This window comes from Abramis brama, assembly GCF_963993115.1.
Source record: "Abramis brama genome assembly, chromosome: 17".
Classification (NCBI taxonomy): domain Eukaryota; kingdom Metazoa; phylum Chordata; class Actinopteri; order Cypriniformes; family Leuciscidae; genus Abramis; species Abramis brama.
In genome coordinates this window covers 9004546-9028690 of record NC_139979.1, presented here as the reverse complement: position 1 = coordinate 9028690, position 24145 = coordinate 9004546, and the positions used below count along the sequence as shown (strand labels likewise).

At 39.6% G+C, this 24145-nt stretch overlaps 1 protein-coding gene across 2 annotated transcripts in view; it reads right to left on the bottom strand.

Moving 5' to 3' along the window:
* rbms3 (RNA binding motif, single stranded interacting protein) overlaps positions 1–19009 on the bottom strand; it is a 136628-nt gene extending 117619 nt beyond the window's left edge. For both annotated transcript variants that reach the window (XM_084089875.1, XM_084089876.1), the window contains exon 1: positions 18459–19009. In XM_084089875.1, coding sequence (XP_083946001.1) covers positions 18459–18533 — 75 coding nt within the window. In that variant the 5' untranslated portion in view covers positions 18534–19009. The remainder of the gene's footprint in view (positions 1–18458) is intronic.
* Positions 19010–24145: the final 5136 nt, after the last annotated feature.

The following is a 24145-nucleotide window of genomic DNA, read 5'->3' as shown; positions in this document are numbered from 1 at the left end:
GATCAAGACATGCTCTGTGCTAGGAATGATTTAAAGGCCGTGTCAAATTACCATGAAAGGTTAAAACAATTTTTTATTTTTTTTATAGAAGCGGATGAGAGATGCTGTAGGCTAGACAGTATACAACCATTTTCTGTGCTGAAATTCGATGCGCTAAATGTACCATGTGAAAGTGAGTTATTTTTCTTAGTTTCTTAAACCCCAGCTTAATATGCAAAGACAAAAAACAATAATTGGTTATATTATAATGATATATAATAATTGGTTATTATTTTGCATTTTATATATACATATATAATACACATATGCATATTATTTAATATTTAGCCAGGAGGGCTTTGTGGCTGTGTGGAGTTTGTATGTTCTCCCAGTGTCTGCGTGGGTTTCGTCCGGGTGCTCCGGTTTCTCCCATAATCCCAAAACATGCAGTATGAAATGGTTAATGATATACATATATACTGTTTATATCAGGGATTATCGACCAAGGATCATGGCCGATTGTGTCTTGTCAATCAAATAGGGGGCGGAAAAATGTAACAGATTGCAACTTATACTGTGTGTGTACAAAATGTCTCTTGTGTTAAATTAGGTCTGTCGAAGTGAAAGCGACAATAACGCATTGACAGTAAAAAAAAAATAACAACGTTAAAGTAGGCAATGTTTGACCCTATGAATCAGGCGTAGTTCAAGTCAGGGTTGCACGGTCTACAGTTGTAGCGCACAAACCAATAATCGCAAAGAGCTTTGTGCTTTGTTACTTCTGATAAGAAACAAAGTCTCAGCTTTTAAATTCTGTCCATTTTATCACGAAATTCAAACAATAAATGATACTCTTATTATGCTTTCTTTAGCGCCTCAGTCCAAGCAAGTCTTTTCTTCCACTTTAAAGGTACAATATGTAGTTTTTTTGCTTTAAAAATAGCAAAAATCACTATATCTATGTTATATATTTTTTTTAGTTGTGTACTTACATTATCCCGACTGTTTCCAACAACTTTCAAACCAGGAGAAATTTGTAATTTAATTCGAAGACACAGACCGTTTCTTTATTTCCGTTTTGTCGCCCTCAATGGCGTCATATCCGCGTTCTCCCTGGTTTCCGCTCGTGCTGCCATAGTGACCAGAGCCCTCTGATAGTAACCAAGGCGACAGACGTGGACAACTGTGTAGTTCGCAATGTCTATCTGCACGCTGTTGTTGTTTCGTTCAAACATTATGGACCATGGCAAGCAGACTTTGGATAAAAAAGGAGAACTAAAACGAGAATCAATATCAGCGCGGTGTTTTCGAGATGCCGAGAGCTCCACGTCCGAGACTTCGACCACTCCTACATGTACTTTATTAAACAGGTGAGCACATTTACATAAAACTAATCAATGTTATATAGTTCAACAATGATAAAATGTTAGAATATGATCTGTATGTTATTCTAATGTTGATCTAGCTTACTGCTAGTCTCATACAGACAAACTAACACATAGAATAACATAAATTTCGACACATTCAAATGCAGTTTAGTGTGATAGTGTAATGTTAGACCAAGTGAAACAGTGCTGCATTACCTCACAAGTTTAATTTGTCTAATAAACTGACCTGTGCGTAGTAATTCTGCACTTGCGTGTAGTTCGGTAGAATGAAATGTCCATATTCCTTTTATATCCGCGGGACTCGCGTCGCGTGTGGAGCTGATAGCTGTCTCTTAGCAATCCCGACCTGCTTCATATCACAGTCATGATAAAAACATCGATGTATTTACTCATCCATAAACATTATTAGATTGGTCGGCTTGACGTTGACGACAAGATCCATAATTCTTAGCAAATGTTGCGTCATCAAACTACACCTTTGTTATTGTAAGAGGTTAGCGACCCCTAGTGGCGAAAAAATTACATATTGTACGTTTAATACGAAAAAAAAGTTATAGCATGAAAAAAATGCATGAACTTTTAGGTATGTTGAATGATACAGTACAACTTACCGAAATATCTTATGTAATCGCTCAATCAGTGTTTCACCCGCAGAAAGACGTCAATAAAACAGCTTGTGAACAATACGTCAATTAACGTTACATTTACCTCAGGAAAGTTATCCAATGTTCACCGTTTGTTTGTAAAACAAAACAAAAAAACACTAGAGAAGAGCTTATTTACTGTTAATTCTATGTGTATGTTTGAATAAATTTGCCATGAATATAAGTGTTTATGAAAACTGTGTGTAACTGAGTTGTATTCAATCATTTCAGTTTTTATTTGAGTGTAATTAATTTTATCTGAAAATAACTAGCAGTTTAATATAATAATTTGGGCTCTGTTGTTAATTTTAACCTTTAACCGAGTTTTATAGTATTGTACCAAATGAGAGGGTTTTTTGTATAGTTTACGTGTGTGTGTGTGTGTGTGTGTACATATTTGTATTTTAATGTTGCTTGTATACATGGCTTCTTTCGAATATCAGTCATTGCAGAAAGCAATTAGTCCCAGGCCCATGCTAATCAGCCGATCCTTGACCCATTGGTTTGAGCATCCCTTCCAGCCTGACATACATTGTGGTGACCAGTGGCAGTGTTTTTTTAAGTCATTATATTTGTATATTTATAATTACATTTAATGATTTCAGATTTTTTAAAAAGGCTGCATTACAGTCAAGCCTCATAGACGCATGCATGTCCTGCGGCTGTGTGGTGTGACGCATGTTGTGTTGCGTGGGTGTGCGGACGCTTTTCGGGAGATCCACAAGGGTGCTGCTGTGTCAGAGCGTGCCCTCAAGGACATGGCTGTGGTCCAGGCGTAGGACGCTAAGATGATATCTTAGCCCATGTGGAGTCCATGTTCAACGGATGCATAATATAAAGCCAACAGGATGTCATGTTACAAGATATCATGTGCGTGGTTATTAGATTGTGGAATACAAGTAATTAGACAAGGACAGGAAGGTGGAGGTAGAGCTAATTCGTTGTCATAACTCAAGATAACCTGATTTATATGGCAGCACACATGATCTGTTATGTGTCTAGAAGATTTTGTAAATAATGCATGATTAGAGTCTTAAAGGTATAGTTCACCAAAAAATGTAAATTCTGTCATGATTTACATTTATCTTTAAACACTATTAACCATCATTGTTATTCCAAACTTTCTTTCTTTCTACATATGGCAACATAGCACCATAAAAGTGGTCCATGTGATTTCTGCACTATATTTCAAGTCTTCTGTATTTTTCCATTATTCTTACAATAACTTTGTGTGAGGAACAGGCTGAAAAGTAATTTGTTATTCTCTGAATGTCTGCTCAAGCTCTTCTTGCCATGTTCATGTGATCAGTAGCGATGTACATTTCAAGACTGAATAATTATCAGTCAGATCTTTAAATGCATCAGCTGATCCAGTTCACAGAACCATTCTTAATGATTTATCCAGTTCACAAGTTCAACTCTCTTATTCAGTAAATCGGGTTGCAACAGCCTACTGGAAAATATTCACTGAGATCATGACTTAAATTGTGGTTTGTCACACAAAATATTTGTTCAGAAGACTTGGAATACAGTGCACAAGTTGTATGGACCACATTTATGAGACATGTACGCATCTTCTTTGAAGCTTCACAGCTCCAGTCCTCGTTTACTTTCATTATTTTGAAAATGGTGACCAGGAAAGTTATTTTGTGTTCCACAGAAGACAGAAAGTCATGCAGGTTTGACCTGACTTGAGGGTGAGTAAATAATGACAGATTTTTTTTTAGTGACCTCTTCCTTTACCGCTTGTGTTTTTTCAACCTATGAGCACATTCTAATGTGGGACGGACAGTGTTCTTTCTGTTTTCAATTCTGTGTTGTTTGTCCACCCACTCAATGTAATTATCTCTTGAGATATTTGTGTTTGCCGGACACAATGTGATCATTCATACAAATGATCAGGGTTGAGTCTCGGTGTAATGTCAATGTGGCTCTTCTGCTTTAAGCATTTGATGGAAAAGTGTGGGGGTGAAAGGAATAGAATGACAAAAAAAGAAAAATCTAATTATTCGTGCATAATAACAATCGTGCGGTATTCGCGGGTGATTGCCAGCACATACTAACCCAGCCCTTGCTGTCTCTCCTACTGTCTAAGCGCCAATTATGGGACAGGCAGCGGACATCCGCTTGAGCCAGGCCTCTTTCCGCTAGACCCATTAGGAGTTGCACTGAGCGTGATAGTGCTGTTTAGTCGAACACTGCACCATAAGAGCTGTATGCTGCTCCAGTGCACCAGCTCGCAGTACACATACACACATGCATGCTTGCGCTGATCAAGTTACTGAAGTAGATGGCACGCTGTTCCCTTGCAACATCATTAAAGCAAGGGTGGGGATTTTCCTACAGCTCTGCGTGTCTAGCACAATGCGGTCGTATCACTGTCCTCTTCTGGAATGCAGCAGTGTTACCTGAGAAAAGCCTGCGTGCGGCGAGTATAGGCAGGGTGGAGAGAGGGAGGGATGCATAAACGATTCGGAACGGTGATAGAGTGAAAGAAAGAAGGATAAAAGACCCAAAAAGGACGAGAGAGAGAGAGAGAGAGAGAGAGTACATGAGAGGCAGGTCTCTGTGAAGTACCTCTTGTTATTAATAATTGATTCTTTGAAAAGACTGTGCGGTTTAATTGGTGGTTAGGGGTGATCCTGGCACACACACACCTCTGGGAGTCTCTCTGCAGCTGGTTTCCAGTAACGCAGACTCAACGTGAGGGTGAGGGTGAGGGATCAGCGCTCCACGAGAGAGAGAGAGAGAGAGAGAGAATGCATTTGAAATTGAAACCTACCTGGAACGACTCGAGCTGTGTCTGCAGTCTACGAGGAATTCAGTCCAAAGCTCTAGAAAGTACACACCTTTCCATATCAGACAGCTTTCATAGTGTTATTACCTGAACCAGAGAGGCCACAACCCACATGATTTGCTTTGATGACCTATTCATGGAATAATTTAGCCAAAAATGGAAACGCAGTCATTATTTACTCACTTTCATGTATTTCCAAACCTGTATGAATTAGATCTTTACAACAGTGGTTCGTAGTGACAACGCTGCAAAAAAAGGTCTTATTCTTTATAAAAGAAAGTATTTCCAGTTAAAATACTTGAGAGGCAACACTGCATAAGATATTAATACTTGTTTTCCAAGAACAGATCTTTGAAGAATGTATCTTTAGTGTATTTTGTCTTACTACACTGGCAGGATTTTCAGAAACAAGGTCAAAACAAGTGGAAAAATAAATCTGCCAATTCAGTGAGACATGTAGTATTCGAGCCCTATGAAAACAAGTCTTACTATCCTTTGCAGTCTTTGTTTCTCAAGCAAATGAATTGTTTATATTGTTAAATAAGAATTTATATTGTTTTAGAGTGATATTCTTACTGGAAAACAAATGCAGTTACTTATGTCTATATTCCAAGTCTTCAGTGAAATGTTTTTGAGGTAACAATCCATTGGAAGAGATGATTATCAATGAATAAGGACATACATTTAAGTTTCCTCCTCACATAACACTATGACTTCAGAAGAAGACTTGGAATGTAGATTACAAGCCATATGGGCTATGTTGTTGTTGTTGTTTTGTCTTTTTTGTGAGATTGTGGGGCTTAACAGATGTGGTAACTATGGACTAGTCACAGCATGATGATTCTTCAAACATTCTCCATTTTATGACAACAGCATACAGTTTTGGAACGACGTGAGGTGGGCGAGTTTACATTTTTAGATGATCTGTTCCTTTAAGACTGGAACTATTTATGTGATAATTATTCTCATTAAAATTTTGACTGTTACAAAAAGCTGCAGTCCCACAAAATGTGAAATCTGTTCTGTACAGCGTGTCGTCCGTGATCTGACCTTCTCCTCATATTGGATTAATTCCTAAGTTAATGTTCTACATAAACCAGTTTCACAATGGAAACAGTGAGGCATTTACAACAGACACCCACCGTATATTCAAAAAGGAACACACTCTTGACAAAGTCCAGAGCCAATTTGACCAGATAACATCTGTGGAGACCAGAGGAAGCTTTTCCTTTTGTTCAAAACCAGAACTGCCGCCTGTGAGAACTCTCGGCTTTGAAGATTCTCTGTCCTATTACGCTAAAACCTGCTCTGGAGACTAGATATGCCTCAGGTAACAGGTTCTTTTCTATAATCAACAGAGCACCGCATCTTCCATTAGGACCTTTAATAAAATTCTCTGGGAAAAAAAATAGTGCGACGATCCTTTGGCAAAGCTGGGATAAAATTGAATAGCTTAAAAAGCTAAAAGGCAGCAGAAAAAATGATTGACAGTGTGTGCGACGAGATGGCAGAATATCAAGTCGTTATGACAGAGAATCAAGTCAAATAATGTGTCTGTGCGGTTTGAAAAGTTTGAACACTGACTGAAAGCTGTGTGAAATCTGAAGTGTGGCTCAGTACAGACCTAATTGCTGTGATTTGTGTGCATGGTGTGTGAAAAGCACTTTTGGTGGCTATAAAAGGACGTAATCAATACAGAAGATACCGACATGGCAATACTGTGTGTTTGTATGTCTGTGTGTGTGCTTATCTTTTCATCTCTTCTCTAACTCTCATGTGCCTTTGTGTTGTTAACCATGATAATCTGTAAATCTGGATTTGCCCACCCTGCTGAATTATGCAAACCCAGCTCAGCTCAGTCATGAGGAGTTTAACTGGGCTGGCAGTGGGAGATAGACAGCCCTATCCATCCATCCATCCATCCATCCATCACAAGTACCATTATTTAGTGCCATTGAATATATCAGAGTACCAATGTATATTGTAATCGTATTCCTGGACAACAGTGTTTCTAATTAAATGGTTCATCTATTGAATAGTTCAAATTCTGTCATCATTTATTCAATCAATCTTTTGTATTGAATTTTCAATTAGTTGATCCGCTTCACAAAAACATTCTTAATGAATCTATGCAATAAAGAGCTTGGACGGATGTCAAGATTGACAATAACCTATAACCTAACCTTCTTCACACAAAGCTGTCTTCCTCACACAAAAAAATCTCCATCAGACCTGTTAATTCTGTGAAATGGCTTTTTCAGTATTTTTCTGTGAATTTCTCTAGCAGACCATCTTCAGTGCTTGATGGTTTGAGAGTGTTGTGTATCAGGAAGAAGAGGCCAGAAAGTGAGCCGGCCCATTAGGCTGTGTGTGTGTGTGTGTGTGTGTGTGTGTGTGTGTGTGTGTGTGTGTGTGTGTGTGTGTGTGTGTGTGTGTGTGTGTGTGTGTGTGTGTGTGTGTGTGAGAGATATGAGATGCGGCTCTTAGACAGTGATAGGCTCATTAGTAAGGCTAGGATGTACTGCATTTGTGTGTGTGCGTGTGTGTGTGTGCGTGCACGTTTGCAGTCTAATTATCATTGGACAGTTAGAGTGACTATGACCCAAGACTCTCTCCGACCTCTCATTCTGACCTGCCTGCCGACGTCCGCGAGTTCAATCCGAAACCCCATAAACACACGGTCATTCATTGAGACACGCAAACACCCACACAAAGGAGAAAGACATCCCTTCATGAATGTCAATATGCACTCTAATTGGCTCGAACATGCATCCCTGTTTTCTTTAAACAAATGTTGGCCATTAAGGCGTGAGTGAGATGATTAGTGTGAAGTTGTTGTGCGGTGCACCGATACACACGTCCTCTTATGGAATGTGTCCGCACAGCCATTTGCACGCCGTCTCTGACATGCCCCGTGTCCTCTCTCCTCTCACACCTATTTGTCAAACCGCCCACCATTTCTTGCAGAAATAATGACACCCCAATCAGAGACTGCGACTATAGTAGTGTGTGTCTAACCTTACTTTTTTGAAGTGCAAGATTTATTTATTTTTTTGACAGAAAAGGAAGCTGATGGAAGTCAGACGGACTGTAGTGGAATATAGATGCATGCCTCGGAAAGTTTAAAAGACATTTTAAAGTTTAACATCCTCCCCCAAAAGGCCCTTCTGCTTTCTGGATACCGCAGTGCGAGATGAAAGCGCTTGTGCTTCTACAAAAGACTTTTTTTTTTGTGCCTAGCACCACTTTAGCCAGCTAAATGCATCTCATCCCGACGACCAGCATTGGGAAATACAATCTCAGTGCAGAGGGGAAAGTCTGGGCCAGCATTTCAAACAAAGGCACGCTAGCACAAAAGGACGAGAAGGGTAAAACCCTGGGACACTGGGCAGTTTAGGCCCTCAGGGTCCCATTGTTTTCGAAAGAGCATTATGAAGAGATACACATGCGCAGAAAAAGCGGTTCACATGCATGCTCTAGTTGAGGGTGAGACCTGGCTGCAGCCGAGCGGTGCACACAAAGGAGCTTAATCATTCATAAAACTGGAGAGGCTAATAAAATATGCAGCACATGAATGCAGCGAACAGCAAAGTGCTCCAGTGCTGCCTAAACTTTTGAAAAGACACATCGAATCAACGACACATAACTATTGTGTGCGCATATACCGCTGGGGCTGAAAGGATGAGGTCACATTGTTTGTAACATCTCTAGGGCGGATCTTGTCACGACTGCATCATCTCCTTTCTGTCTTCTGCATCTCTTTATGGACTTGTCTTGTTCATTCTCTGCCTTTTTGCTACTTGGCTAATAGGGACTGTGAGCGAGGAGACGGGAAATGACAACGGAGTGAGCCACAGGAAGTAGCAATCACAAATAAGATTTCTATAACGTCTCCATTGTTTTCCTAGCAATGAGATTAAATAGACATAAAATGGAGACCTCCTTCACAGATGTTTTGTCCTGTGAAAAAGACTGTAATCTTACTGGTTTCTGGAAGATCTCAGAAATGTCTCAAACTGGATTCGAGCATTCTGAATTCTGTCAGAGAATTCATTATATAAACTCAATCATTTCTTAATACTTTCTAATGAAATTCTTTTAAGATGTCGTATACCATTCAAGAATTTGGTGTCAGTAAGATTTTTTTTTAATTAATACTTTTATTCAGCAAGAATGCATTCCATTGATCAAAAGACAATAAAGACATTTAAAATGTTCCAAAAGAATTCTATTTTAAATAAATGCTGTTTTTTGAACATTCTATTTATCAGAGAATCCTGAAAAAAATTATCAGTTTCCACAAAACTATTAAGCAGCACAGCTGTTTTCAACATTGATAATAATACGATTTTTTTTTTTTTTTTTTTTGCGCACAAAATCAGCATATTAGGATAATTTCTCAAGGATCATTTGACACTGAAGACTGGAGTAATGCTGCTGAAAATTCAGCTTTGCCATCATAAATTACTCAAATAAATAAAAAAATAAAAAAATATCAAATTAGAAAACAGTTCATTTCAATAGTAATAATATTTCAGAATATTACCTTTTTTTTCTGTGCATCTTTATTTCTCAGAATATTCGGAGAAACATCTGAGACAATTTTGGCGCCCCTTTATTTTGATGGTCCCTTTAACACTGTTGACTATAAGTAATGTTGCAACTCTCATTAGAGTGTTAGTAGAGTATTAGTATACTGGTAGGGTTAGGATTAGGGTTAAAATAAGTTGATTTGTACTTGCAAAGTTACAGAGTTAGTAGAATGTCTGTTGGGGGAACGTCAAAATAAAGTGTTAGCAGATATTAAGCAGACAGTTTACTAATACTCTAATTAGAGTTAGTTTACATGTGGTTGCAAAGTTACTTATAGTCAACAGAATGTCTAAAGTGGACCATCAAAATAAAGTGTTACCACATTTTTGTCTGGAATGGTATAGAAATAATATAAGGCTCGAACTTCAGTTGCCCACAGTGTGTGCGCTAATCCTCTCTGTCCTTCTTTCCCTCATTATGTTTCACACAGCAGTTTGAGGGAGCGTTAGAAGCTGCAATCAAGAGTGCTGTTGTGCTGCTGTGACAGATAGCTCGGCTAATAAGTCCAGGCTTGGTTTCTTCACCACCTAGCACCTCTAGCAGCCACGCACTCATGTGAACTGAACCATCAAAAGCAGAGGCTCCTGCCTTCAAGCTTACCATGGCTAACAAGCACAGCTGTTCACTGAGCCCACCACAGACCAGCTGAGGATATATTAGTCATGTACAAACAAATAGAGTTATCATCACCGTTTTCACAATGGACTTCACCTCAGGTGGACATTGTAATTTTTTGAATTTAACAGGGTTGTGCACCATTCAGAATTGATTTGAGAATCCAGTTCGGATTTTAATTGATTGAATTGAAAAATGTATTGAAATTCAAACAAAGCCCTAAGGTTTTATAAGCCTATAACGGACGTATGAATCTGTTTGAAATGCCATATATAGAAATGTGTACTTTATACACTGTGGAAGTTACTATTTTTCTAATAAAAACAAATAAAAATCCTTGAAACAACATAAATTTACTTGAGAGCAGCACTGCCCAAGATATTAAAATAATTTTCAAATAATGTATTTTTTAATTTAAAAAAATTCTCACTGAATGTAGGCGGATTGTTTTGCACTTAAAGTATTTAACTATTTAAAGGGATAGTTCACCCAAAAATTAAAATTCTGTCATCATTTACTCACCCTCAAGTTGTTCCAAACCTGTTTGAATTTCTGTCTTCTGCTGAACACAAAAAAATATATTTTGAAGAATGTCTGTTACCAAACAGTTGATGGGCCCCATAGTATGTAAAAAAAAAAAGTCAGTGGGGCCCATTAACTGTTTGGTTACCCATATTCTTTAAAATATCTTCTTTTGTGTTCAGCAAAAGAAAGAAATTCACATAAGTTTGGAACAACTTGAGGGTGAGTTTTCATTTTTGGCTGAACTATCCCTTTAGATTTAATATGCAAAAGTTGATGTATATTTAACCCGTTTTTTAATTCAGTTTCAGATTTTTAGATATGTTTTTTCAAGTCAAAGAATATTAAAACAAAAACAAAAAAATAGACATTTTGCATTGTATACTGCGTTTCTTTATATTTAATATATTTATGCACTTCATATCCCAGAATGCAATAAAACGTTTCATTTCTGTAAATTTAAATGGCCAATTCAATTCAAATTTACATTCATCATTCAAAGGACACCGATTCTTAAATTCAGAAATTTGCACAACCCTGGTATACATTAAAACTGTGATTCACCTTGTCATTCAACAGAAAACATATGACCTCAGCGACCACATTTAGCATGATGGAAAGTCTGGAGAAAGAGCACGCCACACGTTTGAGTGTCATTACTAGCTCTGTATTTAGCCTTGAGCCCGGGGATATGTTTGGACAAGTCTTTGAGTGTCTGCCGCACAAATTATCCTGATAAAAGCACATGGGGCGAGCAAATTAATTCAACCGAAACCCAACAAAAGCACTGTTTACATAAGCTAATCCCAGGCAGCGTGCTAGCCGCCATGCCAACCCAGAGCAGCCTCCGCAGGCGTGGGGAAATCTGTATTGAATCATCACCCGGTCCCTGGGAACTTTTGAGACCCCAAAGTGTCTTTATCCAACTGGGGAAGTGAAGGAAGGAACGAGTCCTTTCAGATGGCATCTTTACGGTCTTCAGTGGTTTGAAATCGGGGCCAAAACAAATGGCATTTCCCAGAGCGGTCTTTAATGTACCTTTTTGGGGCCTGATTTCAAGCCAGACCGTGGAGAATTGGATACAGTTATGGTGGGTTAGAATCGCTGTAGCTGAATCCTATTATAGGAGGCTCTTTTAACACTCAAAAGGTGTGTGCATAGTCCTTGCGTGTACTTTTCATGACACGGAAAAGGTTGGAGTGGGATATGAGTGCGTGGGGGTGGGGTCCGTGGAATGAGGAGCACCTTCTCAAGGATTTATGACACCTTACTTCGCCTACTCTGTCCTTGGTTGCTTTCAGGGGGAAACGCTTTCCAATGAGTCTCTAGATGAAAACGCACGGGAGGGGTTGAAGAGGGGATGACATGAGTGGTTGAAAGGCACTACATCCCTCCTCTGTTTCTTGAAATCGAGTGGCTATCGTTTGTGACTGAAGCCAAGCTGCACATGCTGTTCCTCTCTGCTATCTATGTGAATTCATAGCAAAAGCAGCGTTCCTAACCGCTAATTACAACTTGAAGCTCATTAACCACCGGTTTTATACACACACACATCCATGCGCGACCGCTGACGATGCCGTCATACATCTAGATGATTTATCCATCTATCCATTATCCATTTAACCAAAATCCCAATTCAAGCATATCCCTGCTTCCAATGAAAACACTATCACTTTACAAATCCACACTGATCTATAGTTACAGCTAAACACTCAACCTCTAAAAATTTTGTTCCTTGTTTTTCTCAGAGATGCAAAGACACAAAGTCCAGCAGCGACAGTGCCAATGAGAAACTGGTTCGGACGCCGGCGGTAAAACGTCAATGAGTCCCTGTGTTGCTGCAGCCTTCCGCGGCTGTGGCTTGTTCCTCCTCGGCCATTTATCCCTGAACACAGGCTTTGTCGAGCACTTATGCCAGTGGCCTAAAAGCAAGCTGTGTGTAAAAAAGAAATGGCAGGGCCCTTAAAAGGGGAGAATACATCAGGCTCGGGTTGTTACAAAGTGGTCCTCTATTAAAAATGCAGCAGGGCCATTACCTCAGGACCGGTGCCTTTCTCCTCTGGCTCTCTCAAGCCAATAGAAACCAACTAGCTATAGCTCTGGTCGCCCCATTACAGCCTGGACCACACATGAGTTCTGGTCATGGATGAATCCTGGAAGTGCTTAAAGGTGACACTGACCAGATGCACAAGAAAAATACTTTTTTTATATAAAAGTATTGCACTAATGTAGTTTATAAGTCTATTTCTATCCCACACACTCAAAAAAAAAAAAAAACAAAAAAAAAAAAACTTTTTGCTGCTTGTTCAATTTATTTAAATTGATACTCCACCCAAAAATGTAATTGTCATTCAAAACCTGCATTGCTTTTTTATTTTGTGGAACCCAAAATAAGATATTTTGACAAATCTTTTGTCCATACAATGAAAGTTAATGGGAACCAATGTTGTTTTGGACCTCACTGGTTTTAAATGAATGGACTAAAACATTTGAAGCCATTTTGAAATATCTTCTTTTGTGAGGATGAGTAAATGACAGAATTTTCATTTTTGAGTGAACTATGCCTTTAAATAAAATTAGCTGAAACTTAATTTTGTTACTTTCAATTCACTTGAATTTGTCAAATGTATACATTATTCTCAATTTATTTATTTTGGAACTATACTGTAAATCATTTCTGATGACATTAACTGAAATTGGACTGTGGATTTTAAGTTCCCAGCATGCTTGATTGAGATGCGACTTTTAAAGGCGCCATAGAAAATAAAGTTTATTATTAAACTGGATCAGAAGAGTAATTGTTGAAATCAAGTGATTTTAGAAAAGTATTTGTCATGTTGGGAGTTTTTGTGGTTACTGTTGTGGAGCTTAAGTTGTGAAGGCGGTGGTGTGTGTTTTGTCACTCAATGAGAAATAGCTCATTATTATACTTTATTTTCCTCCCATGCGTTAAATTTAGTAAAAGAAGCTATACTTAGCATGTGAACATGCCCTGTGATGATTTTTTTTTTATTTTCTGAAGCATTTAAGATTAATTGGATCAATCAGTGATTTTTCCCAGGTGAAATTCACATAAGTAAAATCAAATTGAATGTGATCTGCTTGAATTAAGATGAATTTTAATCATCAGTACGATTCGTTTTTAGTTTAAGTTTAAAAGAGCAACCTTTAAGCAATAAGCTTTTTTTCTAATAGTTTGGTGCATTAATATAATGAAAACGAAATATGGTATTTTGTTTGTATATTTACATGTCTCATTGGATCAGTTTTTACAGCCAGAACTATTAGTTTTATCAATGCTATTGTACTAATACTTTAACTCAGCAGCGTGAGTGACAATGAAGGTTTCTTCTTGCACATTCTTATATTGTTTTTGTGTGACTGGATGCACATCAGAGTTATTACTCTCTGATGTAAGACGTGAAAATCTAGAACACATTTCACTTTCAGAACGGGCCAGAAAATATTAAAGTACTGCTACAAACAGCTCTTCTGTGCGCTTTGTATTCTTTTCCTTTCATGTTCATGACTAATGCAGAGCGTTTCACCCCTGAAACGAGGACAGTCTTGGGCATAACATTTTATCCACCTATATGGGTATGTTTGCCAAGTATGTTCCTTCCTCTTTTCAGAGTGAACCCCACCCCTCTGAACAGATGGCTGGAGAGAATGCCTAGGACACAGCAGGAGAGGGAGAGAGAGGAAAAGGGAGGGAAGATGAGAGAAAGACAGGGAGGAAACGAGAAGGACATTGATGAACTAAAAATATGAACGTTTGCTGCATGCGTGCTTTCCAAAAGACATTCACGATCATCTGGATGGATGGATGGATGGATGGATGGATGGATGGATGGATGGATGGATGGATGGATGGATGGATGGATGGATGGATGGATGGATGGATGGATGGATGGATGGATGGATGGATGGATGGATGGATAGATAGATAGATAGATAGATAGATAGATAGATAGATAGATAGATAGATAGATAGATAGATAGATTTGTTTTAAAGAGGAATGTTTTGAAGTGAATAGGAATCCACTGTTGTTCGGTATTTTGTTTGCCAAAAGATGAAAAGAATTGTTAAAATTTCATTTGATTACATTTTTAAAAGAGTAATTAAATTGTTAAATTTGGATGCATTAATTTGATAACCATGATCGATTTTTTTTATAATAAATTTGTATTACATAAAAAAAGTAAAAAAAAAAGTTTGGTGTTAAAATTAGGTTAAAAGTTTCTGAAAAAATAAGGCACTATTGTTAAAATGTCAATAAATTATATAAATATATATATATATATATATATATATATATATATTCAAGTTTTATGAATTCAATTAATTAGACACCCTTTATATTACAATTTAATTAAACAGAAAACAGAAAAAAAAACAGAATTTGGAGAGGGAAATAAAACCATATTGGGGAAAAATAAAATGGATTTCATAGGGTCCTATCTGTGGTTTAGACGTGCATTCAGATGCTAACAGAAAAATTACACATGGACAAGCATAATTTAGCACTCTCGCAGATCTGAAATCCCCAACTCGATGGTTACAGGCAAACACTTACAGCAAACAGTCTTTCCCGACGGAAGTGTTTACATGTATAATTCACACACGCATACAAAGCCTGTGCTCTTGTAAGTTAATGTTTCCGTGTATGTCATTATGGCTCGCTTCCAACAAGAAAAGCTCATATACCCAAAAATACTTTAGAGCACAAACAACCCAAATATTTTTTTTACAATTTGTGTGGAATTTTTAGAAACAGTATAATAGTCTAACATCACATAATGCTATTACAAGTAATGTTATTGTTGTACTCTCGGAGGGAGAACGCAGGACAGGGCAAGTGATTAGGAGTCAGGATTTGTCTTCCAACAATATCTGATGGACCAAATAACCGCATTTAAAAATAAATAAATAAATAACAACCAGGCAATTATTCAAAATGTTAAGCATATTTTAGGTCTAAATTACTCAATTTGTTGCAGTGAGTCATTTGCGTGTGAAACGGCTGAGTGTGCTTATGGATTTTAATCTATCCTTTCACCTGTTTAATGACAGTGTTGGTAATGAATACCGAAAATCAAATTGTCGTTGATACCTGAAAATTGCTTGTCCATTAACGAGTTTAATTATTCAGATGAAGGTTGTTTGGAGGAGGGGAGATGAGAGCATTTTCCCCGTTGTGGTAAAAAATTGGTGCCGCTAGAGGAAAATGAAGCCTCAGTCTGGTAATTATCCACAAGCGGAGTAAATATCACAACGTAATAATCCTAAATGACATTGAGAGCAGCAGAAATATAATGAGCCACATATATGCATCGTTCCCATAATGCAGCAGGAACATTGCTGGCAAAGCCACATGTCACCTCACTGCAGGGCAGTTAGTGTGCACTCCCACTGAGAGGAGAGGTTTAAACGGCCGGCTGGATGTTATTTCTGCTGTACATAAAGCTGACCCCACAGAGTGTAACCGAACACCACACACACACACACTTGCTCGCATATGCAATCTCATGACTCTGGATTTGAGTGCTCGCTCTGGCTCTTTTCCTCTTACCCTTCTTTTGAAACATCAATGCACACACATGCACACACACACACACACACACACACACACACCATAAAGCTCTGACTTCTAGCTGCTGATTGAATGGAAGACGGGCCCCACTGGCCTCTGTTGACACAATACCAGGGGGGAATTACCTCCCTTAAATTCTATTTTATATCCCACTGGTGTATGGCTTCTGTCAAGGATACCTCAGCCCACACACTACTCACGTTTATACACCCACCCATGTTCTGCTAAAACCTGAGAGGGGAAAGGGTGGTGTGATATCGGTACTAGACATCCACATTAGGGGAATACAGTTACATTGTGAGATTTGTGAATCCATTGATTTGTGTTGCATGCTATTATTGAATTTGAATTGAGAGACGAATAATTTCCAATCAAATATGACTGTAAGGAAGTAGAATTAAAATGAATAAAATTCATATGACTAATTAAAAAAAAAAAAAAAAAGCTTTAAATGTTGGCTTGACAAAGCCAATTTTAAAAAGAATTGATGTTTAAAAGTTTACAGGCCTTACAGATACTGTAGATAGATTCCCTGTTACTTTGTGTAATAACATCTTGCCCCAAGGCGTGATCTTGTTTGCACCAAATATCTTGTTCAGTGATATATATGACCCACATTATAAAACAATGGGTGAATTTTGAGCCACATTTAATTTTCTTTTGAACCTACTTTAATGAAAGTAAGTAATTTACATGTAATTGATACCAAGGTCTTTATATAATTTAGCTGAATTACTGATTCTCGACATTAACAGCTTACTGTAGCGTCCTAATTTCCCCTGCTTAACATTTGCCTCTCATTGCGCACAGAGCGTTATTGGGGCAGAGAGGGAGAGGGAGAGAGAGCGAGGTTAGATTGTGTGTCAGTTGCCCCTCTTCCCCCTCATGATTGATTTCCCCCGGAGGAATGCCTCCACTCAGAGAGCACGCTAGAATCAAGATTAATAACAGGCCATTTACATCCCCAATCACGCACGCACACGCAATCGCACTCACGCTGACCCGTGCTCACATGAGGTCTCCATCCTTCACAGGCGAGACTGAATATCTGAAATCTGAAACTCTCTCCCAGTGCCAAAAAACCTCCTCCATCTCCTTTAATATTCTACAGATCAATAATTATTCCCAGACCGGCCCATTTGACCATTACCCATGATGCTCCAGTGTTTGCCATAGTGCTCTACTTTGGTAAGGATCACCAACATATTTTGCGCAATTCTAAACCTTTTGAATATGCATGTGTTCTCTTTGACAGGCCCTACTTAGCGAGGTGAGTTATTGTTGTAAGGACTTCTGTTTGCGACAAGAGAGAAGGACAAAGACGTGATGCTCTGGACGAGCCCCCACATCCCTTAGAGACACTCTTGAGAAACTCATTAGACAGCGGATGTGGGTAAGATCCAATTTGACGTGACCTTGAAGGCAGCTACAAGGAGTGGGGAGTGTGTGTGTGCGTGTGTATTGATGGGTAATACGGTGCCTGTTGCCAGTGTCATGTATAGACTAGTGATGAAGGGCATCAATCAAGTCGTTTTCTGCAAGCTCCTCTGAGATTTTGATGGTTGAGATTGGCTCCCAAGCTCTAAATACATTTTTGGAGTGTAACACAGTGGTAAAAGGAGGGAAAGCGAGAGGTCATAAACACTTGCTGATGGAGAGCGACTTGGCCACTGCCGTTTATCATGTGTCTTTTGGGAACGCTTGCATATTTGGCCAACGTTGAGCAAGCAACTCCTCCAAAAGACTTTCCATAAATTTTCTTCCCTCACATTCGTCTTTTGCACTTCATAATTTACTCACCTCAAGTTGATCAGGAAAATACATCCTCACGCCCTTTGTTCTAACAGCCATTTTTTAAACTCTGATCCAATCATAGCTCTCTCTCCACTTTCATTCACTCAAACATGTAACGCAAGTGCCAGCCTCTTATGGGGCGCGGCGCATAAAAACATTCATGAATCACAGAGGGAGGCCAAGATCACCAGTGCCCCCGATAGCATCTCGGCACTATCGATCAGCCTGTGGTAATCAATTCTCCACGTCCGGGTGGTGTAGGGGCTTAGAGAGATGGATGCAATTATTCAAGTCCCTCCACCACAGGCTACGCAGCTGAGAGGACAGAATCTCTGGATCGTGAGTTTGTGTGCAAGAGTGTGTGCATGCATTCTTGATAAATGGGCACTCTTGCACCTCCAGAGAGCGGCCCATGTCAAGTATCGGTCATGTGGTTTGTGTGTCAGAAATCTGCCAGAATGATGCGTACGCAAGGAAGTGTGTGAGACATTAAATCAGAACATCACAAAACTAGATAACCAAGGTGCCTTACCTTAGTCTGAAGGTAGTGAGGGTAATAGTAAGTGTACTGGGGGTACATTGGTTGCTGTTCCAAACGTTTGCCCATGTAGCTGGAATCCTTCTGGCTGTGGCTGGAGACAGAGACTCGCGTGTGGGATCCAACACTCAAAAAGCCTCCGCTTGTGGTTCCGCAGCTAGAGGCTAGATCCGTGTGAGGAACGGAGTCAGAGGAAGGATGAAGAGAGAGAATGAGATGATACAGACACGAGCGAGCGTGTGTGCGCCGTGCTTCTCCTCTTCACACGTCTTCGGGAGCAGGGGAGGAGGAGGTGATGGAAGGACAGCGGAGGTACGAGGATGGGATAGCAGAGGAGGTGTGCGCGTAGAAAGAGAGCAGCGGCACAGGAGAGAGGAGAAAAGGAAGGAAGGAGGTGAGGGAAGAGGAGGGGGCACTGTGGCGATCACTTCTCTGGAAAACCGGCTTCTAGTTTCCTGCTCATGCCTTGACTGCCCTCTTTCTATCTATCTTGCTCCTTCTTTTTCACTCACTCTCTCTCTCTCTCTTTCTCTCTGACAGTCGGTGCAGCGTCGGTTCCCAGAGGAGCTTGTCAGATATCCCAGTCGCACACTTTGTTCCCGTCTGGCGGATGCACAAAGCGGCAGTGTAGACAGTCGTTGGATTCGGATCTCTGTGCGCACAGCTGACGGGACTCAAACCCTCCGCAGGAAAGGACCAGACGTGAGCCGTGAGGTTACGAGGCACACAGGAATCAGCACAAACTCCAGACAGGCTGCAGTATCCGAAAACTCCAAGTGCAGCACCACTGTTTTTCCTCTGTGATGTTCTTTTCTTTATTACACGCCTCCCTCGTCTGCCTGCTTTGTTGCGCGCGAGAGTGTGTGTGCGAGAGTGAGTGTGAGTGTGTGTGGCTGTGTGAGAGTGTGTGAGTGTGTGTGCGCGCTGCCGGCTGCTCCACACTGTGGGGAAGATTGAAGGGATCAGCTCGGGCACTGCCGTGTTCCTCCTCCTCCACAGCCTGGTGGGTTGGGCTAAGGGCTGGCTGCAACCACTCCCAGCCAGGGGAGTGTCTTAACCAGCCTATCTCTGTTTGTCCTCATGGGAGAACTGCCGCCCACTGCACGGCTTCAGTAGTGTAGAAGGGGAAGACTTACCCTTACACCCACACTCTGGGGGAGGAGACTGAGGACGACACAGCAAGGAGCCGAGGCCCCCTTCTGGTCAACCACAGACTGTACCTCATCTGATCTCCCTTTCCCCCAAGCTTTTTTTTTTTCTCTTTTTATCCTCAGAGTGTATTTTTAACTTCACTTTCTCAATAAATAAAACATAAATGACTGTAAGATGTTTCTTTGCTCTTGTCTGAAACATGCTGGTAGCTTTACATTGGCTGATACACTGACATACTGACACACTGACATTAATACTAGTAAATAAGTGCAGTGCAGAAATGGCAAAGAATTGCGTTCTTCCATAATCCTAAAGCACTAGATCCAGAAAGTGAAATGCTGTGCTGGGAAAGAGTGCAGTTTCATAGCAGGTGCTTTTTTTTCCCGCAACCTCTGCAATAATATTTGTTACAGTGGCCAATTATTTGAAGTAGAAAAATTGGACTGCAAAAAAAAAAAAAAAGTAAATGAAAAATCTGTGGCTAAACATTCCTATACCCTCTTTCTTTGTTTGAGTTTGCACTTTGATCATTGTTTTGACGTTGTGGTATTTTTTACCAGTATTCACAGTGCTTTTTTAATAGAAGTTCACATGCAGATATGGCTGTTCATAAGAGACAGTTTCAGGGCGTGACAAATTAGCGCTAAAAGAAAATGCAGGCTTTAAGTGTTTGCAGACTGACGGCAGTAATTATGAGAGCTATAGCAAAGACCCAAAGACTGCAGTAAAGTGAAAGGAATGTGAGATATAATAAACAAAAAAGCGATTGAGAAAAACAACAATACATTTTCATTAGGACAGACTCTCATAGAAGTCTGCAGTGCGGGAGAGAGAGGGGGAGAGAGAGAGAGAGAGAGGTGTATGAGGCTAGCTCTCTCATCACTATGATTGGAATGCTGAGGCACAGAGGGAGGAAGGGAGAGAGAGAGAGAGAGAGATGAGAAGTCGGTGGAAGGGGTTTAAATAATTCCACAGCACACCAAGTGCATGGCCACTAAAAGTCAAAGCAGTTAACAGCAATAGAAATCCAAATAGAGCTGCTTTTAAAGAGGTGACAATGGAAACACTATTAAATTAATTCATTTCACAATTTTTTATATATATATATATATATATACTTATATATATATATATATATAGATAGATAGATAGATAGATAGATAGATAGATAGATAGATAGATAGATAGATATAGATAGATAGATAGATAGATAGATAGATAGATAGATAGATAGATATAGATATATTTGTGCCAGGACATTCATAGTTATTTATGACCATTTTCCACCCTGTCTCTGATCCTTAGAACATTGTTGCCTTCTTTGTGAAATCTTTGTGAACACCATTTTATATAGTCCAATATAGTTTTTAACTGTCTATCCTTATTAATAATTTTTTTTTTTAATTCTGCATCATTTTGTGACAGGTTCACATGCAGAAATGTGATGCTCAGACTGATAGGTCAGAAAGTCAGAACAAGATGTTTTTTGCAGCCTAGTTTCTGTGGTCATTTTGGTCTGAGGAGGTTTGAGTTCTGAAAGTTACAGTATGTTTTCATAGTACATCAAACTCTTTTATCTCAGTGGAACAGGGCAAATTAGATTCCTTGTGATACATTCAGGGCTTGATACCATATGACAGAATACTACTTTGAAATTTCTTATTTCTTTGAAATATATTAATGTAAGAGTATTTTGAATATAATTTGTTTTTCATATATTTTAATCATCTTTGTACATTTACAATTCCATACAAATATGGACGTATATTTAAAAATATTGTATGTTAAATATTATTTTCTGTATTTATATTATATAAATATTGTATAAAATATCTATTTTTCCTTTTAGTAGTTTCTTTACATCCAAATTTGTTGGCTGTTTTCTTGCCCATGTAGTACATCACTCATTTTTAAATATGACAATTTCTATTTTCTATATACAGTGGGGAGAACAAGTATTTGATACACTGCCGATTTTGCTGGTTTTCCCACTTACAAAGCATGTAGAAGTCTGTAATTTTTATCATAGGTACTCTTCAACTGTGAGTGACGGAATCTAAAACAGCTGTCGCTGGGCAATACAGACTTTCAGCTCCCTCCAAAGATTTTCTATTGGGTTCAGGTCTGGAGACTGGCTAGGCCACTCCAGGACCTTGAGATGCTTCTTACGGAGCCACTCCTTAGTTGCCCTGGCTTTGTGTTTCGGGTCGTTGTCATGCTGGAAGACCCAGCCACGACCCATCTTCAATGCTCTTACTGAGGGAAGGAGGTTGTTGGCCAAGATCTCGCGATACATGGCCCCATCCATCCTCCCCTCAATACGGTGCAGTCGTCCTGTCCCCTTTGCAGAAAAGCATCCCCAAAGAATGATGTTTCCACCTCCATGCTTCACGGTTGGGATGGTGTTCTTGGGGTTGTGCTCATCCTTCTTCTTCCTCCAAACACGGCGAGTGGAGTTTAGACCAAAACGCTCTATTTTTGTCTCATCAGACCACATGACCTTCTCCCATTCCTCCTCTGGATCATCCAGATGGTCATTGGCAAACTTCAGATGGGCCTGGACATACGCTGGCTTGAGCAGGGGGACCTTGCGTGCGCTGCAGGATTTTAATCCATGACAGCGTAGTGTGTTACTAATGGTTTTCTTTGAGACTGTGGTCCCAGCTCTCTTCAGGTCATTGACCAGGTCCTGCCGTGTAGTTCTGGGCTGATCCATCACCTTCCTCATGATCATTGATGCCCCACGAGGTGAGATCTTGCATGGTGCCCCAGACCGAGGGAGATTGACCGTCATCTTGAACTTCTTCCATTTTCTAATAATTGCGCCAACAGTTGTTGCCTTCTCACCAAGCTGCTTGCCTATTGTCCTGTAGCCCATCCCAGCCTTGTGCAGGTCTACAATTTTATCCCTGATGTCCTTACATAGCTCTCTGGTCTTGGCCATTGTAGAGAGGTTGGAGTCTGTTTGATTGAGTGTGTGGACAGGTGTCTTTTATACAGGTAATGAGTTCAAACATGTGCAGTTAATACAGGTAATGAGTGGAGAACAGGAGGGCTTCTTAAAGAAAAACTAACAGGTCTGTGAGAGCCGGAATTCTTACTGGGTGGTAGGTGATCAAATACTTATGTCATGCAATAAAATGCAAATTCATTATTTAAAAATCATACAATGTGATTTTCTATGATAAAAATTACAGACCTCTACATGTAAGTAGGAAAACCTGCAAAATCGGCAGTCTATCAAATACTCGTTCTCCCCACTGTATGTGGAAAATGTATGATTTTCAACCATGCTTTTTACAAAATTTACAATATGTTTCACATAAATGTTGTGTCATAGAATCAAAAATTCAAATTGCAAGGTCTGTTTTTACTTTCAAATTGCACCACATAGTTATATGCGTTGTCTGAAGGGTAGTCAGATGTTTTTCAAAGAGTAAAGGAAAATTAATAGTCTTTTTATTTCCTTACTTTGCCTAATGTTTTGGGGCTTTTCTGGAGTGATTGTGCAGGGTTAGCGTGAGTACACGCTCACAGACTGAGGCTGGTGCCATGACTCTGTAATTGTTCTTGCTACGGTCTTCAAAGAATTCTGCAAATGGAGCTGGACACGCTCCCTGCAACTCAGGGGTACCATTCTCAAAAAGCCAAAGAAGAAAAAATGTTCTCATCTGGACTGCTGCACAGCTGGGAAAATAAGAGTTGGCTGCTCTCATTTGTGGGCCGATAGAAAAAACATGGGATAATTGTGTCCCTTGGATAGAAGGAGGGATGTAATACTGTAGTGTCATTCGAACGCCTGTTTAATGCGTAAAAGGAGAAACAGGCCTCTACTGTTTGCTTAAAGTGTTAAGTTTTGGTTAAGTATTCAGTAATGAACACCAGAGACTGTGACATGGAGAAGATCACTATTATTATGGTAGACATATTTTTTTCCAGTAGATGAAAATACTTAAATCTACCACTAATGTGCTATTCCATCACGCCAGTCTCTAGCTAACACATGTAATATCAAAGTCTAATGGTTATACAGTGTGATTGTTTAGATAGTAAGATAACTTATAGCTTGGAGGTGGACTCTTTTAAATCAACCACATAGCAACACCCTGGCAACCAGCCACAACACTCTAGCATTTTGGTGCCGTGTTTTATGCACCACTCATTTTCTTCATACAATGTGAAAATGTAGTTTTACATGTACCATCCACACTTCAGCACAGGTACATTGGCCACTGTCCCGCCACCTGGGGGTTTATCCCAACTGGCTCTGGACCAACCAATCTGCTGTCTGAGTGGTGCAAGCAAACACCTTTCTTGTCCAGTGACAGTCGGGCTAGATAAGTAACAGCACAGGCTTACCTGAGATAAAAGCTGCATTGCCATCAATCATGAAGAGGGGGAGGGAGGGTGAGAACGAGAGTGTTAGAGACAAAGCATGTGAGAAAACGAACAAGAAACAGATAGAAATAGAGCACATCGAACATGCATGCATAATCAATTTGCGATCACACCTCACCGACACAATTTAT